Source organism: Mesoplodon densirostris (genome assembly GCF_025265405.1).
Source record: "Mesoplodon densirostris isolate mMesDen1 chromosome Y unlocalized genomic scaffold, mMesDen1 primary haplotype SUPER_Y_unloc_2, whole genome shotgun sequence".
In the NCBI taxonomy this organism is placed as follows: Eukaryota; Metazoa; Chordata; class Mammalia; order Artiodactyla; family Ziphiidae; genus Mesoplodon; species Mesoplodon densirostris.
In genome coordinates this window covers 1431380-1451679 of record NW_026778237.1, presented here as the reverse complement: position 1 = coordinate 1451679, position 20300 = coordinate 1431380, and the positions used below count along the sequence as shown (strand labels likewise).

Sequence of the window (20300 nt, the reverse complement as noted above, 5' to 3'; positions counted from 1 at the left end):
CCCTCTGTGCTCTTGAGCTAAAGAGACCCGGATTCAAGTCACTTGCTCTAACCTTATTATTTTAAAATAGGGCTGCTCCTGCTTTGAGGATTTCCACTGGACCAACATAGTAGCAAAGCAGCACTGAATCAGAAGCAGGTAAATTTCAAAATGACAGCTCTAAAAATATCCACTCTCCTTTTGTTCTCCTCCTATCCCTTTGCTCTGAACACCTCTGCCCTGAGGCTTTGCCTTTACCCTCCTCTGATTACTGCTCCAAAAGGGTTTCCAAGAGCGGGGAGAATTTATGGTTTCATTTGCTCCCAAGTCCTTGGTGGAAAAGGATGCTTTCTTCCTGATTCTTACCAATTCCACATTCACATCGTTAACACAAAAATCATCATTTAAAAGAAAAATTTCCTCAGCTTCATATATCTTCTGGGCCAACACTGAAAGAATATTTTCAAAGAAACAATATCCTCTCTGCTTTGCTCTTCTGAGTTTCACGTTCTTACCTCCAGTCTCATTTTCAACCCTTATTACGGGATGCATCACAAAAATAGAAGAAAGTTCTTTGTGCTTTCCCTGTACCAGCCAATTATGCTAATTTCTTCAATCTCTAACGAACAGAATGCAAAATCAACACAAAACCTGATTATGCGACCTCTTCCAAGGGAAAGATCTGAGAGTTGTCTATTTACTAATGAAGCTCAGTGTGTATTAAGGGTTGACTGAAGCAATCATCAGGAATTTTCATCCCTTAAATTAGTGTTTTCCACCAGATGCACATCTTTCATTTCGGATAATATAACTTTTAAGCTCAGGATACAACTGGACAAAAGAAAAAAAGGTTACCAACACAACATTTGCAGTAATAACACACTAACAGCTATCATCCTTCCCTGAGGAATTCAGCCTACTTTATGGACACAATTTCGTACAAACTCATAAGAAAGTTAACAAAACCCAAAACCACTTCACAATAGCCTAGAGAGGTAAAGGTCAAAACTTATTACTGCCAGGCCCAGCAGACCATGGCACCTACCGGAAAGAGCACAGGACAGGAAAACCTGGAAGCCTGTATTCCAGTTTCGGTTACTCCTGTAAGCATTAGTAGGATCTGAGTGAACTCAGCCTGCCCTGCTTTTTCCTTTTATAAAAGCCTACATCACCCTCTCAGTAGAGTGAAACGCCACATCTGAAAAGTTGCAGATCTCTTTAGGAAAGAAACAAAACTCACGCTTTCCAACCAAAATGGAATAATTCAGTCAATGGAGACTTAATAAAAATCTGCCATAAAGCAACGGTTTACTTGAAATCTATCTTTTGTGGTATAATTTATTGGGGTAAGGAGTGTAAGGAAATCATAATTAGAGTTACCAATTATTCCAGAAATCAAGGTCATTGAGATCAGATTCCAACTTTGACCTTGACCCAGGCTTACAGAGATGTAACATGTCCCAATACCTCATATCCACCATACATGGGAGAAACAAGGTATGCAGACAGATCCTCTTATGTAGTGGTTTTAATACAGGGTCTCAGATTCGTTGCCATTCTTTGCATCCAGATGTGGCCATTTTCCCTTGAATTTAGGCAGGCTTTCCATGGCTTCAAACAATAGAGCAGGGGTCAGTAAATTATGGCTGGTGGGCCAAATCTAGCCCTCTACCAGCTTTTATAAAAGAAGCTTTATTGGAACACAGCCATGTTCCTTAGTATATGTATTGTTTCTGTCTGTTTTCACATCACAGCAGCAGAGCTAAGTAGTTGCAAAAGAGACAGTATGGCTTTTAAAGCCTAAAATATTGAGTGTCTGACACTTTATGGAAAAAGGTCCCCAATGCCTGCAATAGTATATAATGAAAGTGATGCTTTGTAACATCTAGGACTAGATCATAAAAGGTCATGCAGCTTTTGCATGATTCTCGAGGAATGCTTTGACTCTGGACACTCATTCTTGGGATACTCTATCTTGAATCCTAACTACCACGTTATGAGAAGTCCAAGCCACATGGGCAGCCATCTATAGGCACTCCAGGCAACAGTCCTTGTTGGGCCCAGTCTTCAAGTCATCCCATCTCAAGAGCCAGACATGGGAATTAAAATTATCTAGATGATTCCAGCCCCAGCCATTTGAATCCTCATGAGCTGAGGTTTCAGACATCAGTCATGGAGTAGTGACAAGCCATCTCCTCTGTGGACTCTTTGAACTGCTGACCCACAGAATCTGAGCACATGTTAAAATGTTTGTTTGTTTCACCACTAAGTTTGGACTTCTTTATTATGTAGCAATAGACAACTATAGCACTGTGTACACAGGAGATCTACATTTCACAGAGCACATACTTTTAGATGTGAATGTTGACTGCTCAATTTCTAAGAAGAACGTACACACACATATAGGTACAAAATGTTTATGTATATGTAAATATTAGACCTATATAAACTAATCTATATTATCCATAAAATGAGGGGCCCTTGATAATGGCTAACATTTCTTTTCGGTATTTATTGTGTTCCAAGAACTGATGAATTCTTGCATTGTATGAATTTTCTCTTTTAACCCTCATAGCAACTCGCTGTGAGAAGTAATGTTATCTCTATTTTATAGATGAGAAAACTGAGGCAAAAACAGATAACATGTTCAAGAGAACTCAACAAGTAAATTTTAGAGTCAAGATTTGAACCCAAGTTCTCAAGTTTTACATCACTTACTCATAGTCACCAAGCTCTATACTGAGGAAGGGGATGAATGCTGAAGCCATCACCTCATGCTCAAGAAGTTAGACAGAAACTTAGCAGGTATGGTTGAAAGAAGACAGGACTTGGAGTCGTAAGTCCAGAGCCTGAGTGATGAAATGAATTGTCCTCTCATCTAGAGATAGGTTTGTTTTTAAAAAATGAAGAAGAACACTGCATATTCTGATGGTTAATTTCTGTACTTAATGATTACCAAAGAGTGGAATTTTACCAGGGAGCTATTTTGCAATGACATAAATTATTGATTCAAAATCAATCCTTTATTATAAATTATTGATTCAAAATCAAACCTTTATTAAGTCTCCCTTGCATCAGAAATCTTTCCCACTCTCCACTTCTTTTTAAACACTTTCCTGTCTACTCTTGGCCAAAGCTTGAAGCCTAACTTAACATTTGGAAATAAAATAATGAAATAGTCATAACACAGCAATTCCAATGCCCACTGAAACAGAAGCTCTAAATAATTTTTCAGATAATTTAGGAAATTAAAAATATTTACATCATAGATGCAAAGACAGAAGTTATCTGTGTAATAAAATAAATGGTGAGACAAAAAGTTTCTGGTCAAGTAGATTTGTTTAAATATGAACACTAATCTGAGTTCTACCCCTGTGCTAAAACCCAGTGACAGGTTGCATACAGTTTCTAAAAGGATAGTTCAGTGCATTGGGTCAAATTCATGCCCTAAAATGTGGTATTATTAATAGTACTAGAAGACAGAGTGTGACTGTCTTCTTTGGGACATAGATGAAGACCCCAAGATAGACAATATCAAGGACAAGTTATGTAGAATAAGGTATTATCTCAGTCCTTGGGACATGTCATCCAGGATAGAATAAGAAGTAGATTTATTATCAAGTACATGAAGACAGAGACAGTAAGCAATGAGTGGTAGTTGGTTAAAACAGACAGGTTTTAGAAGTAGAGGCACAGATGTAGAAAACACACTTAGAGTTACCAGGGGATTGTGGAGGGGAGGCTAAACTGGAAGCTTGGGACTGAAATATACACACTACTCTACATAAAATGGATAACTAATAAGAACCTGCTCTTCTTATTAGCACAGGAAACTCCACTCAATACTCTGTAATGGGCTATTTGGAAACGACTCTAAAAAAAAATAAAAGTGGGGCTTCCCTGGTGACGCAGTGGCTGACAGTCCGCCTGCCGAGGCAGGGGACACGGGTTTGTGCCACAGTCCGGGAAGATTCCACATGCCTCGGAGGGGCTGGGCCCGTGAGCCAAGTCTGCTGAGCCTGCGCGTCCGAAGAGTGTACTCCACAACAGGAGAGGCCACAACAGTGAGAGGCCCACGTGCTGCAAAAAAAAAAAAAAAAAAAAAAAATGGGTATATGTATATGTATAACTGATTCACTTTGCTGTACACCTGAAACTAACAACACTGTAAATCAACTATACTCCAATGAAAATTTTCTAAAAAATAGGTTTTAAGAACCATAGTCAGGGAGCAGTGTGGATTGGAAAGACCTGGCAAGAAATATTTCTGCATCCTCAGACAGTGCTCCCCAAGCTGGCTATTGCAAGGGTGAGCATTTGAGAGATCTTTGACCTAAGGAGGACATGAGATTAACAATCTATCACAATGTGCATGAATTATTCTCCTCAGTGCTATCAGAAAACAGATGGCATCCTAGAGCAAGGGTCAGCAGATCTTTTCTGTAAAGGGTCAGATAGGAAATATTTTGGATTTTGTGTACCATACATCTCCGTTGCAACTGCCCATCTGCTGCTGTAGCACAGAAACCGCCATGCACAATACGTTAATGAATGGTTGCGGCTGTGTTCAAGCAAAACATTATGTACAAAACCAGGAGTCAAGCGAGATCTGATCAGTGGGCCAGAGTTTGCGGACCCCAGTTCTGGGTCAGTGTTCACAGCTGAATGAGTCATGAGGCCTTCAGTTCCAGTTCTCATTGTACTACTTTCTACCTGGGTGAAATTGGGTTCATCCTTTTATTTATATGGGCCACTATGTTAGTCAAGTTTCTCCAGAAAAACAGAACCAACAGCAGGTGTATACAATGTGCCCATATATATTGATAGATATAGATCTAGATATCGATATTGATACCTATATCTATATCCATATCTATATAAAGATAGAGAAGGAGAGACAGAGATTTTAAACAACTGGTTCACACAATAATAGAGGCTTGGTAAATTCAAAATCTGCAGGTTATGCTGTCTAGAGACTCTAGGAAGAGTTGCAGTTCAATTTCTGTACGCCTTCTGTCAGAATTCCTTTTTGCCACAGGGAAGTCAGTCCTTGTTTTATTAAGAGTTTTAACTGATTGGATGAGGCCCACCCATATTATGGAGGATAATCTGCTTTACTCAAAGTCCACCACCAATTTAAATATGAATTTCATCCAAAAACACCATCACAGGGACTACAATGGTGGAACAGTGGTTAAGGATCCACCTCCCAATGCAGGGGACACGGGTTAGAGCCCTGGTCTGGGAAGATCCCACATGCCGTGGAGCAAATAAGCCCATGCACCACAGCTACTGAGCCCATGCACCTAGAGCCTATGCTCTGCAACAAGAGAAGGAATTACAATGAGAAGCCCGTGAACCACAATGAAGAGTAGGCCTCGCTTGCTGCAAATACAGAAATCCCACGTGCAGCAACGAAGACCCAACGCAGGCAAAAATATAAATAAATAAATAATAAAACATTAAAAAAAACACAAAAACGTCATTACAGAAATATCCAGAATAATATTTGACCAAATAACTGGGCATGGTGGTCCAGACAAATTGACATGGAAAATTTACCACCTAAGCCATAGTTTTGTCATCTTTTACTGAGCAATTTGACTTATCTGAACTATTTTCATACCTAGAAGATACTTTCTACAGTATCTGTAGAAACATGATTTGGCTCCAAAAACCATAAGCTAGAGCATTTCATTCCAGGTCCCTCCTCAAATATCCATGATAGGTAGAAATTTGACATCAGTAGTTCTTGAAATCTCCCCAGGTGATTATAATATGCAACCAGGGCTGAGAATCTGGAGATGTAGAGAGAATTTAAATTGAACTTTAGTTAAACAGTAAAATAAGCTCTGACTACTGGCTGGAGCTAGACAAGGGATATGCATTTAGTGGGATGAGAAGATAAAAAAACACTAGGGAGTAAATCAAATGCTTTACACCTGTGCTTAGCTAATTGTTACTCAGGTAATTCAGACAATCTTACAACACCTGAACCCTGAAATTCCTTAGTTCTCTTTAAAAAAATGTAACTCTTCAAGTAACTGAACTCTGAGAATCATGTAAGTCATAAAGAAAAAGAAGAAATCTTATTTTCTGAATTAGTTGATTTCATATATACTGTTTCACTTTCATGATACTAACTAGTTATCTTTCTTTCCATTTTATGTCTGAGGAAAGTAAGGCTTTAAAAATCTCAGTCATTTTCTCAAGGTCACTTGTTAAGTGTGTGGTAGGCAACATAATGGCTCCTAAAAATGCCCTCACCCTAATCCCTGGAACCTATTAATATGTTACCTTACATGGTGAAGAGGACTTTGCAGATATGACTGAAGTTATAGACCTTGAGATAGAAAGATTATCCTGGATTAACTCATGGAATAAATCTAATTCCATGAGTCCTTAAAAGCAGAAAACCATTCCCAACTTTAGAAAGCGAAAGAGAGAGATGTCCTAATAGAACCAGAATCAGAGTGATGCAACAATTTGGGTTTTGTAGGTGGACAAAGGGGACTGTGAGTCAAGGACTACAAGTGACCGCTGGAAGCAGATAAAGTCCAGGGAACAGAAACACCCCTAAGAGCCTCCAGAAAAGAATGTAGCTCTGCCAACACTTTTTTTTTCTTTTTTAACCATCTATATTGGAGTATAATTGGTTTACAATGGTGTGTTAGTTTCTGCTTCATAACAAAATGAATCAGCTATACATATACATATATCCCCACATCCTCTCCCTCTTGCGTCTCCGTACCACCCTCCCTTCCCTATCCCACCCCTCTAGGTGGACACAAAGCACAGAGCTGATCTCCCTGTGCTTTGTGGCTGCTTCCCACTAGCTATCTATTTTACATTTGGTAGTGTATATATGTCCATGCCATTCTCTCACTTCATCACAGATTACCTTTCCCCCTCCCTGTGTCCCCAAGTCCACTCTCTATGGCTACATCTTTATTCCTGCCCTGCCCCTAGGTTCTTCATAACCATTTTTTTATATTCCATATATATGTGTTAGCATATGGTATTTGTTTTTCCCTTTCTGACTTACTTCACTCTGTATGACACTCTCTAGGTCAACCCACCTCACTACAAATAACTCAATTTCATTTCTTTTTATGGCTGAGTAATATTCCATTGTATATATGGGCCACATTTTTTTTTTTAGTACGTGGGCTTTTCACTGTTGCGGCCTCTCCCGTTGTGGAGCACAGGCTCTGGACGTGCCAGCTCAGCAGCCATGGATTATGGGCCCAGCCACTCAGCAGCATGTGGGATCTTCCTAGAGCGGGGCAGGACCCGTGTCCCCTGCATCAGCAGGCAGACTCCCAACCACTGCGCCACCAGGGAATCCCTGTGCCACATCTTTATCCATTCATCTGTCGATCCTGCCAACACTTTTACTTTACTCAATTGAGACCAATGTCAGACTTGTAAGGTAATAAATTTACCTTGTTTTGAGTCACTAAATTTTGGGTAATTTGTATGAAAGCAATAAAAAACAAATACAGAGGTTCTACAAGAGCCAGGTTATATCTTTATACTTAAGTATTTCTGAAATGAATTTAACATTGTGATTGACAGCAGCAGCAGCAGCTTCCAAGGGATCCCATCACACACCTGAGGAAAAGAAGCCTAATACAAAGCAGTGACAGCAGCAGGTCACTGCCCCACACTTGGAGTAGAGGGGGACTTGATCTACTGTAGCAGCAGCATAGCCTGAATGGGAACCCATCCTCCTGTGGCACTAGTCCCATCAACATTAGTCTAGTCTGCTAGCATCTGCTGAGCCAACAGGCCCCACATATACAAACCCTCCAACTCAGCAGCATTAAGTGAGCCAGGCTCAGGGTTTCCTGAAACTCATATTCAATGGCACTGGAAAGACCAGATATCACCTACAGTTATGAAAACATAAAAAAACAAAAACAGAACACTGGGAACTTCAGAAAGAAAAGGGGAACAATGGAATGGGTGAAAACAAATGGGGTAAATAGAAGAGACTCATTAGTCTCATGAGTTTCTTAAATACTATATGATGGTCAAAGCAAAACTTATGACACCATCTGATGTGGTTCTCAATGTAGAGAAAGGAAATACTACAGAAAATCATACTTTAAAACTGGGGAATATTAAGAGACCTAAATGGAAGTAAAATTTTGAAACTTCACTTGAAGTAATAAAACACTGATTCCAGTAGACTATGATAAGTTACATATGTATGCTGTACTGCCAAAAGCAACCACTAAGAAAACTATACACAGTATACACAAATGATTATAAATAAATAAATTAAAATGGGCTTATTAAAAAATGTTTAAGTAACCCACAAGAAGGCAAAATAAGAGAAACACAAGATTGAGAAACTAAGGTAAAAGACAAAACAAAAAATAAAATGGTAGACCTAATCTTTAACATAGCAATAATTACATTAACTGTAAATGATCTAAATAATGAAGTCAAAGACAGAGATTGGAAGAGTAGATTAAAAAATCACAAGCATGATCCAACTATATACTGTCTATAAGAAGCTTACTTTAAACATCATGATATAGGTAGTTCAGAGTAAAAGGATGAAAATGATATATCATGTGAACATTAATCAGAAAAAGCAGGAATGGATAAATTAATATCAGATAAAGTAGATTTCAGAGCAAAGGAAATTATTAGGGGTAAACATGGTCATTACATAAAGATAACAGGAATAATCCACCTAGATGAACTAGTGATACTAAATGTGTGTGTACCAAACAACAGAACTTCAAAATACATGAAGCAAACACTGAAAAAGGTAGTAAAAGGAGAAAATTTTAAATCCACAATTATTATTTGAGAGTTCAACACAGCAATTTATAGAACTACCAGACAGAAAAATCAGCAAGGATATGGAAGAACTGAAAACATCATCAATCAACAGGACATAACTGACATTTAAAGAACACTCAATAAGAGCAGAATACATATTCAAGTGTACATGGAACATTCAATCATATATCATATACTGGGTGATAAAAAACATTAGCAAATTTAAAAGAATTAAAATCATAGAGAGTATGTTCTCTAGCCATAAAGGAATCAGACTAGAAATCAATAACAGAAAGACAACAGGAGAATCTTCAATCACATGAAAACTAAACATCCCAATTCCAAATAACTCAGGGGTAAAAAAGACAGCATCAAGGAAAAAAATTTTAATGCATAGAATAAAGGAAAATGGAGATATAACAGACCAAAGTTTGTGGAATGAAGTGAAAGTGATGCTAAAAGGGAAGTTTATAGAACTAAATTGGGAAAGAAAATATTTCAAAGCAATAATCTAATGTTCTATATTACAATAGTAAAAAAGGAAGAGGAAAAAACACTAAACAAGCAGAAAGAAGGAAATAATAAAGACGAAACAGAAATCCATGAAACTGAAAACAGGAAAATGGGGTGGGAAATCAATGAAACAAAAGGCTGGTTCTTGGAAATAAACAATTTAATCAATAAAGATCTAGCAAGACTGATAAAGGTAAAAACAGAGATGGCACAAATCACAGATATCAGATATGCAAACAGGGATACCATGACATATCCTGCAGGTTAATAAGGGACAAGTTATTATGAACAAGTCTACACTATAAATTCAAAAATGTAGATGAAATGGGCCAATTCTTCTGCACCCAAAACTACCAAAACTCAGCCAAGATGAAATAGATAATCTCAATTTTCCTGTAACCATTAGAAACACTGATTTTTCATATAAAAACTCCCAAAAGACATATTCAGGCTTAGATGTTTCACTTTTACCCAAGACTTAAAGAATTAAAACCAATTTTACATGATTTGATAAGAAATAGAAGTAGAGGGAACAGTTCCTAATTAATTTTATGAAGCCAGTATTACCTTGATACCAAAACCAGACAGGAATAGTATAAAAAGAAGAAGACTATAGACCAATATGTTTTATGAAATTGCCTGTAAAAATCTTCAGCCAGATATTAGCAAATTAAATCCAGAAATATATAAAAAGAATAATATATCATGACCAAGTGGTATTTATTCCAGTTATGCAAAGTTGGTTAAATATTTGAAAATCAAACAATGTAATCTACCATATCCAATAGATTAAGGGGGAAAAGTCATGTGATCCTATCCATTAATGCAGAGAAGGCATTTGACAAAATCCAATCCCATTCATGATTTGGCACATATATACAATGACATATTACTCAGCCATAAAAAGAAACAAAATTGAGCTATTTGTAATGAGGTGGATAGACCTAGAGTCTGTCATACAGAGTGAAGTAAGTCAGAAAATGAAAGACAAATACCGTATGCTAACACATATATATGGAATCTAAGAAAAAATATGTCATGAAGAACCTAGGGGTAAAACAGGAATAAAGACACAGACCTACTTGAGAATGGACTTGAGAATATGGGGAGGGGAAAGGGTAAGCTGTGACAAAGCGAGAGAGAGGCATGGACATATATACACTACCAAACATAAGGTAGATAGCTAGTGGGAAGCAGCCGCATAGCACAGGGAGATCAGATCGGTGCTTTGTGACTGCCTGGAGGGGTGGGATAGGGAGGGTGGGAGGGAGGGAGACGCAAGAGGGAAGAGATATGGGAACATATGTGTATGTATAACTGATTCACTTTGTTATAAAACAGAAACTAACACACCATTGTGAAGCAATTATACTCCAATAAAGTTGTAAAAAAATAATAATCAAATTAAAAAATTAAAAAAAGAAGAAAAAAAAACCCCAAGCAAACTAGGAATAGAAAAGGAACATACTGAAACTCATAAAGAGGATCTACAAACAACCTATACCGACATTATATTTAACTGTGAAAGACTGAATGCTTTCTCTGTAAGATCAGAAACAAGGCACCGATATCTGCCCTCACCACTTTTATTAAATATATTAATGGAGGTTCTAGTAAGAAAATAAAGCAAAAATAAATAAATACATAAATTTAAAAGTTAAAATTTTAAAACATTTATTTAAAAGATAGAAAGACTATTCCTACTACGTTGAATAGGAAGGAATATATCCTACTGAATGTTGAATAGTAATATATACTATTATATTAAATAAGGAAAAGTAAAATGGTATCTGAAGAGGAGATTATAATCTAAATGGAGAAAATACCAAGCAATCCACAAAAAGCTTGAGAAATCATATTAGTTTGTAAATGTTTTAGAGTACAAATCAACACAGTTTTATCAAATTATATATTAATAACAAATGTGTAGAAGCTTAAATAAAAATATGTGATGCCATTTACAACTGACCTAAATAAATACTTAAATATAAGCCCAATAAGACATCTATAGGACCTCTATACTGAAAATTACAAAATGCTGATGAAGAAAAATTTAAAAGTCCCAAACAAATAGTGAGACATACCTTGTTCATGGTTTAGAAAACACAACATAATAAAGATGTCAATTCTCCCCAAGTTAAGAGGCTTAACAGAGGTACTCTTAAAATGCCCTCAAGGTTTTTGTGGATATAGACAAGCTTATTCTAAGATTTATATGGTAAGAAGAGGCTGAAGAATAGCTAAAACAATTTGTAAAGGAAGATTAAAATGGGAGGAATGAATATACCCAATTTCAAGATTTTGCAGTCATGATGGAGGGTAGATACACAGATCAATGGAATGGAATAGAGAACCCAGAAATAGACTGACATAAATACATTTAACTTGTTTTTGACAGCAGTGCGAAAGCTATCAAGGAAGAATAGACTTTTCAAAAAATGGTACTGAAACAGTTGGACATCCCTCGACAAAAACAAACAAACAAAAAATGAACCTTAACCTAAACCTCCACACCTTACACAAAAATTAAATCAAAGGGGATCATAATCTTAAATGTAAAAGCAGGACATTTTTAGAAAAAAAAATAGGAGAAAATCTTTGGCATCTAGAACTATGTGAATAATTCTTAGACTTGTCACCGAAAGTATGATCAATAAAAGCAAAAATTGATAAATTGGATCTCATCAAAATGAGTTAAAATGTTTCATAGGAGATCATTTTAAGTGGATGAAAACAAATTACACAGTGGGAAAACATATTTGAAAATCCCACATGAGACAAATGACTTGTATGTATAATATACAAAGAACCTCCAAACAACTTTAAAAAACCCAACTAGAAAATAGGCAGAAGACAGGAACAGACATTTCATGGAAGAGAATATACACATGGCAAAGAAGCACATGAAAAGATGCTCAACATCATTAGCCATTAGGGAAATGCAAATTAAGACCATAATGAGATATCAGAGAATAACTAAAATTAAAGTATAGTGACAACATCAAATGCTGGTGAGTACATAGAAAAATTATATCACATCACTGGTGGGAAAATAAAATGGTTTAGCCACTCTGAGAAACAGCTTGACAGTCTCTTTGAATCCTACAACTAGATTCACCCTACAACACAGTAATTGTACTCTTGAGCATTTATCCAAAAGAAACAAAAACTTAATTAAGTTCCCACAGAAACTTACACATAAATGTTCATAGCAGTTTCATTTATAACAGCCAAAAACTGGCCACTACCCAAATGTCTTTCAATGGATGAATGTTGAAACAAATTGTAATAAAATCTTATCATAGAATACTACCGAGCAACAAAAAGGAACAAATTATTAATATATGCAAAAATTGAAATGAACTTCAAGGGAATGATGCCGAGGGAAAAATTTTAAAAAGCCAATCTCCGAAGATTAAGTAATTCATGATGATATTTACATATTATTCTTAAAATAACAAAACTGTGGAGATGGAGAACAGATTAGAAGTTGCCAAGGGTTAGAGATGGGGGTAGAAAGTACAGCGGGGGATCTTTGTGAGGTTTTTGTGGTCCCAGTACAAATAATACAGCAATCTTGGTTTTAACCCCGAAAGATGTTTAAAAGCAATTCCTAATAAGAGGTGTCCAGATATTTAGCAATGGCAGCAGATTAGAGGTATAGCTCCCCAACATGACAACTTCAAAACAGATGGTACTAATTCAATGCATATGTTAATTTTAAAAAGATCAGTCACAATACTTAAATGGTATATATCTTAACGATATTATTCTAAGGATCCAGCTATACCAGATGGACTGGCAGGATTTTCTGTACATTCGATCTTATTTAAGACAGTAAATCTTATAATAAGACAGTTAAAAAAAGAAAAAGAAAAAAAAACAACTACAGTTGGATATTCTCATAGGAAGATGAGGTGAAAATATGTAGCAGCGGTTCAAAAGCTTAAGCAGTGGCACCTAAATTTGGCTGCACATTAGAATCATCTGAAGCACTTTTTAAAAACCCTCACACCAACAGTTGGTCATCCTAAACCAAGAAAATCATTTTAAATCTCCTCAGACGATGCCATTGTCTAGCCAGAAGTGAGAACCAGCGGACTAAGCAGAAGGGGATGTTTCTACAAAGATTTCTTAACAATAAGTTCTTTCACCCAATCAGATTTACCTTCCTGCAAAGGGGTAAAGAAGGCTAGATGTTGTCCATACTTGCTTAGCTTTAATTAGCACTTGTGACTTGCCCAAAACCTAGATCATGTTTCCCCTAAATTTCATGTTATTCCCTAAGTTTTTCAAATCCAGGGCTAAGGGGTTTGCCAGGATGAGATTTTAAGTGCTCACACAGGGGAAGTCCCAGGCAAACCAGGACAGAGGTCAGTCTACACTGAAATGTAAAGCATCCTAAATAACCCTGTCACTGCCCCCAGATACTAGTCTGTGCCAACCAGTGGAGAAAAGGCATTCTCCAGTACTACCACGGCAAATGCTGCTGTACTTGCCTTGGCTACTCCCTATCTTTTCCAGGCGTCTCTCCCCTTCACCTGCTGGTGGACGCTTTGGCAGCTGACAATGCAGCTATTTTCAAACTTTACGGTGAATAAAAATCATCTGGAGGGCCAGTTATAACAGAGATCACTGAGCCCCACTAGAGTTGCTGATTCCATAGGGCTGGGAAAGGGCCCTAAAACTTGAATATCTGACACATTATCAGGGGACGCTGGTAAAGCTGGTCAGGTTGTTACCGAATGCACGTTCGTGTGTCTGAAGCACAGTGAGGCCAAACAAACCGAAAGGTTGGAGTCTGGAGCAGAGAAAGGTTTATTGCAGGATCGAGCAAGGAGAGGTGTAGCCCGTGTTCCAAAAACCCTGAAATCTCCAAAGGATTTCAGCAAAGCATTTTTAAAGGCCAGGTGAGGGAGGGACGTCCCAGGGAATGTGATCAGCTCGTGCACAATCCTCTGACTGGCTGATGTTGAGGCCACAGGACAGGTAACATTATCCATCCTTAGGTGCCAGAAGGTCTGGGGGCTACATGCTCATGATCATCAAGGAGTTCATTTCTTCCATTGGGTGGTGGTTTTTAGCATCTGAAAACTCAAGAAATATGCCTGAGATACTATTATCTGAGTACTTCAGAGAGGAACTACAGCAGAGGCTATGGGGGATGGGTCTGTCCTAGGAAGGCCCCATAGGGTACTGCTTGGTTACAAGGTGACCATACTTTGAGAACCAGTGCTCTAGTGGCTTGGAATGTTAAGAAAGTAATGGAAGAATCCCTACCCAGATCTAGCTTCTAGTATCGCCAGCAATTTTGGTGGAGGGAAGGGTAAGTTTTGTCCTTGCTTGGACTTCTTGTTCACTTGTATCAAAGCCTATTTGAGGCAGTGTGCTCGGCAGTCCTGCAGATCTGTCTTTTGCTTCAACAGTGTTTGGAATGAACAGACCCAGGGACGCTCCTTGCTCCAGCCCCCGACAACCGTCCAGCCTTTCTTCCTGTCGCAACCTTTGGAATCAGCCACTCAGCTATCCTCAGCCTCCAGGACAGGCCAACACCGTTTTTTGAGCTTAGCTCCTTATCACTGATCAACCACGAGTTCCCATGTTCGTCAGAATTATTCCATCGAGGTGGAGGCCGCCGTCCACCGCCTGTTAACATGCATCTGTGGACACTTACCTCTCTCTGAGCTTCTATTTCGACAGCAACAATGGGACTCTGGACAGTGGGGGCCACATTTTTCGCCAACTGGCTAAGGAGAAGTGTGAGGGCGCCCAACGTCTCTTGAAAATGCAAAACCAGTGCTGCGGCCACGCCCTCTTCCAGGATGCGTGGAAGCCTTCTCAAGATGAGTGGGGTAAAACCCAGGACACTGTGGAAGACGCCATCCTTAGGGAGAAGAACCTGAACCAGGCACTATCGGATCTGTGCGCCCTGGGTCCTGCCCGCGCAGACTCCCACCTCTGTGACTTCCTGGAGAGCCGCTTCCTGGAGGAGCAGCTAAAACTCATCAAGAAGATGGGCGACCACCTGACCAACCTCCGCAGGCTGTCTGGTCCGCAGGCTGTGCTGGGTGAGTATCTTTTCGAAAGGCTCACCCTCGAGCCAAACAGGAGTCTCTGAAGCCCAGCGGCCTCTGAGGAGCCCCTCTGGCGTCAGAGCTTCTGCCTGAAGCCCAGCTCTGCAGCCCCTAGGCAGCTTTGTAACCGCCCTGGAGCCCTCTCCCAAGCCTTGGACCAAATGGAAACAATAACGCTTTTTGCAGAAGGAAAAAAAAAAAGCCTATTTGAAACACAAACAGAATAAAGAGAAAAAAAGACATATATATATATATATATATATATATATAATTCATGTTCTTTTAACATATGAATTGCCCCACTTTTTCTGTGTGAAATACGTTTGTTCCCGTTATTGGGCTGGTTCTCACTCTTTGCTGCTCGTATGAATTACCTAAAGAGCTTTTTTTTTTTTTTTTTTTTTTTTCTTTTTGCGGTATGTGGGCCTCTCACTGTTGTGGCCTCTCCCGTTGCGGAGCACAGGCTCCGGATGCGCAGGCCCAGCGGCCATGGCTCACGGGCCCAGCCGCTCCGCGGCATATGGGATCCTCCCAGACCGGGGCACGAACCCGTATCCCCTGCATCGGCAGGCGGACTCTCAACCACTTGCGCCACCAGGGAGGCCCTTTTTTTTTTTTAGTATTAAATATTTTTTTAAATTAGTTTCTGCTTTATAACAAACTGAATCAGTTATACATATACATCTGTTCCCAAATCCCTTCCCCTAAAGAGCTTTTAAGAGAAACTTTGGTGTCTGGGTCCCAGCCCCAGAGATTTTGATTCAGTAGGTCTAGAGAGGAGCCTGGGCACGGGGAGGTCTCAGAGTTCCCCAGGTGATTCTAATGTGCAGCAACTTTGTGAACCACCTCTTGGCTTCAATCCAGCTAGTGATCAGATATTAAATCTAAGACACATGGGCCAGTGCGTGAGCTCTGCTGCTAGGTGTGTTCCATTTTCTTCCTCCTGGAAGATTCGTGCCAGGGAAAATGATTGATAGTTGTGTTACTTCTCTGAAATGGATAGAACTGTCCAATTTGCGTGAACAGGGGAGGGTGAATGGGTGAATGCAATAAGGTGTATCATTTATGTATTGCCCTATGTGTATGGCTAGAAGCTTTTGCAACTGACGTCTGCCCTACTTTTCATGCTAATGGTAATGCTTGTCCTCCTAATGCAGCTGTAAACTTTATAAGCCCATAGGTAGACAGCATCACAAAATATTTACCCCTCCCCACTGGCCCACTCTCAAGCTTCACTCCCCTTCCCCAATACACAAATGTACATCAATGTGCTTGAGACCAATATCAACATACTGACCTTCAATTCTTCTACTTTGCAGCTTCCCTCTTATCAGGACATGTCAGCATTTAGTACCCAGAGGAGGCATTTCCAGTCATCTCAGCTTAGAGGTCAAATATCCAAATATCCAAATATCCAAAGTAAAAATGGTTAAAGAAAAGAAGAAGAAGAAAGCAAGGAAGAAAAGAAGGAAACAATTTTCTTATCTCATAATAATAAGGCAGTTTTCCATAAAAAAAATAAAGACTTAAGCCTTAAATTCTCTTTCCTAATCAAAATGTGCTTTTCCGTCTTTAGACTATTCCTCTTATATCCTGTATTATTAATGATGTTTAATTCTTGCAATAGCACATGGCTGAAAACAGAAGCTAACCTCTTGTCCACTATGAATGAAATCTTCTTTTCCTAGGACCCGTCTACAATGTACAATTTGGGGTTTGCCAACATAATTATTTTCTCTGAAATAAGGTACAGCATTTTGCCTTTTCAATATATACTTATACAATACATTGTTAACACAACATAGTTAATATAGTCAATATAGTCAATACAACTAGAACACACATGATATGATGCCACTTTGGTGATTTTCTTCATCCATGTAATTCTGAAATTTGACAGTATAGTTTTCATATTCTAATGAGCTGAGTATTACCTTTGCAAGGATAGAAAAATAAAATAAATTCATAATATTCTTGTGTGGTTTGCCCCTGGGGTGGATTACCATAATGGGGGCATATTTGAGCCTTTCTCCAAGTCATTAAAAAACCTCCAGCGAGTAGCCCCTTGTCCTCTCCAGGAAATTGCAGGAAAGTATCTTTAATCACAATAATCCTGGGGGGAGAAATCTCGGAAATAAGACATCTGCTTCTGTGCCTTGTTGTTTTGCAGAATAGCAATGATTGCTTTAGCAGCTTCTATTGCCATATGTGTATAGTAAGTAAATAAACATAAAATTGAATGAACACATAAAAGAAGGATAAACCCACCCAGTTTAACAAATCCACTCTCTCACCTGCTGTGCCCTGAAACATGAAAGAAAGAATCACGGGATCATAAGGATTAATAAAATAACAGTCTCTGTTAACAATATTGACAGGAGGTATAAGGATGATTTGTCTGATGTGGGACCAACAGCTTAACTGCTTAATTCTTTTTTTTAAGGGCAAATCATTCATTTATTGTTTAAAGATTGCAAGACAACATCTGAATTTTTGTAGCACAATTTAAATGTTTTAGTTGTTTGATAAAGCAGAGTATAATAGAAAAACAGTTTCCAGTAATATCTATATCTCTATTCAGAATTAAGTCTTCCACAGACATGTAACCTGGAAACAAAAGCCTGTTACAATAAGCAAAGCTTCAACAGAGCGGCTACTTTTCGGGCCAGGGAAAGGTTCATCCCTAAAGGAGGATGATGTGTTATGTAAAATGGCTGCAAGGTCACAGCCTTGAGGGCGTTGGAAGTCTATTATCCTATTCCACATTAAGTAGTTTGGTGAACTTCAAAACGACCGTTCGTCTGCAACCAAGCTGCCAACCTTTAACTGATATTTCAAACAGGTAAAAAATAAATGAAAAGAAATCCCTACACTGATGCTCCTTGATTTACATTTTTAAATGGTTCATTAACATGTAATTCTGGCTAAGAATTACATTTGAGTCTCCTTGCTCAGATTTTGGTTAACAGTACTAATCTTTAGAAATTCAAGTTCTTATTAATCAATAATTTGTCAGCTAGGATACGTTCAGGCATCAGCTGCAACTACAGAGTAGGTGCACTGCCTCAGCGCTTCAGAAAGACATAATCTACAACAGTACTAGCAGACAAAATATCTGTTACTAGACAGCATATGTGCAGTACAGCAAGACAAAAACATATATTCATATGTGCCGCGGACCAGCTGGAGAAAGAGGATTTCACCGCCCAGGGTCAGAAGGGAAGGGGTAAGGAACTGAAGTAGCACCGACGAATGGGGTCAGAAGGACCAAGACAACTGATGGTTGCAAGGCAAGTTTTATTATGCTACGGTTGCAGATTATATAGACTAGAAATGGAAGGTTGCCAGATGGTGGTTTACATTATCTATAGACTGTCTCGGCTCAAGGTTAACTTCCCTGGGAGAAAAACCATAAGCCCAGAATCATCCAAAATAACCTGCATGTGCAGGGGGGAGACAGCTTTGCTTGTCTCATTTTATATTCTTTCTGATTTCTGGGCCCTGGTGATTTATCTCTCATGGAATGGAACAAGGAAGGGAACAAGTAGGGACAGTCCCTTCGAGCAGCGGCGGCATGCCTGGCATGTCCGTAGCCTGACCTCAAGGCTGACTGTTTCCCTCAGTTCCCCCTTTTTTATTTTTTAATTTTTGCTGCAAAATAATTCCATGAAGCGTAGTGCCGAGAGTAGTATATTGTTGCATGAGGATACGAAACAGACATGAGAAGATTATTATCAATAATAGGCAAATTATGGCCAGGGTAATAAATCCTGACAACCCTCCAGTAATCCACGACTGAGGGTTTAACCACTTTAAATGGTCCAGTAAAGTTTTAATTACATCTTCTTGTGAAATATCATCAAGATGTTCATTTTGTATATCCTGAATTTCAGCATTTAATTTCTTAAGATCAAGACTAATATTATTATCTGACCAAACACTCAGCAGATGCATTTTTACTTTTTCCCATTCCCAAATACAGTCATTGTACTTGTAAGGAGTAACACAAATCCATGTATACTTTTCATGACAAGCTAAACACATCCTCAATTTTAACGCTGCCATCTGATCTCCAATCCCCCAAATTGCGTTTTTAAATTCATCTAACTTGTTATTCATCTGTAAATCTATATGACTTTGTAAAGATAAAGTAAGACTGGTATTTTGAGGTAATTGATTAGCAAAGTGAGCATGATTAATACTCTGTGAAAGAGCAAGATGGGCAGTAGCCATGGTAGCAGACAGAGCAGCCAAGGCAAGTAAACTTACTATTAGCCACCCAATAAAGCGTCTCCTTCTCTGCAAGGCTTTAGAGAGTTCCACCCATGCCTGTACTCCAGTATCTTCATACCAAGGTTCTCTCAGATATACAGGCACCATAACATATATGGGTTGCTTTAGTATAAGCACAGATTGTGTTCCTGCAGAAGGGAACATACAACTGTAAAAATACAATGAACACAGCTAATATTATATCCTCCTTTGGAAGAATTACCAATGTTAATAGAACCAATCAAAAGTGTATATGGAGCCCGGAGGAAGATGGAGGAAGAGTAAGACGCAGACATCACCTTCCTCCCCACAGATACATCAGAAATTCATCTACACGTGGAACAATTCCTACAGAACACCTACTGAACGCTGACAGAAGACCTCAGACCTCCCAAAAGATGAAAGGCTCTTGGTGCTGCAGCCAGGAGTCAGTGCTGTGCCTCTGAAGTGGGAGAGCCAACTTCAGGACACGGGTCCACAAGAGACCTCCCAGCTCCACATAATATCAAGTGGCGAAAATCTCCCAGAGATCTCCATCTCAACACCAGCACCCAGCTTCACTCAACGACCAGCAAGCTACAGTGCTGGTCACCCTATGCCAAGCAACTAGCAAGGCAGGAACACAACCCCACCCATTATCAGAGAGGCTACCTAAAAACATAA

The 20300-nt window shown here is 38.8% G+C and overlaps 1 protein-coding gene and 1 pseudogene across 10 annotated transcripts in view; one reads left to right on the top strand and one right to left on the bottom strand.

The window, feature by feature from the left end:
• LOC132483004 (ferritin light chain-like) overlaps positions 1 to 17838 on the top strand; it is a 68402-nt gene extending 50564 nt beyond the window's left edge. Inside the window, exons 2-5 of one of the 10 annotated variants that reach the window (XR_009531037.1) lie at positions 71 to 138; positions 2594 to 2784; positions 14718 to 15359; positions 16685 to 17835. Coding sequence is in view for 1 of the 10 variants with exons in the window: in XM_060088271.1 (XP_059944254.1) it covers positions 15077 to 15359; positions 16685 to 16716 (315 nt within the window). In the remaining 9 variants the exon portion in view is untranslated. Of the gene's footprint in view, positions 1 to 70; positions 139 to 2593; positions 2785 to 14717; positions 15360 to 16684 lie in introns of all 10 variants that reach the window. The other 9 variants (XR_009531038.1, XR_009531033.1, XR_009531039.1 and 6 more) reach the window with 9 other exon arrangements.
• LOC132483040 (centrosomal protein of 78 kDa-like) overlaps positions 1 to 20300 on the bottom strand; it is a 360457-nt pseudogene that overhangs the window by 135752 nt on the left and 204405 nt on the right.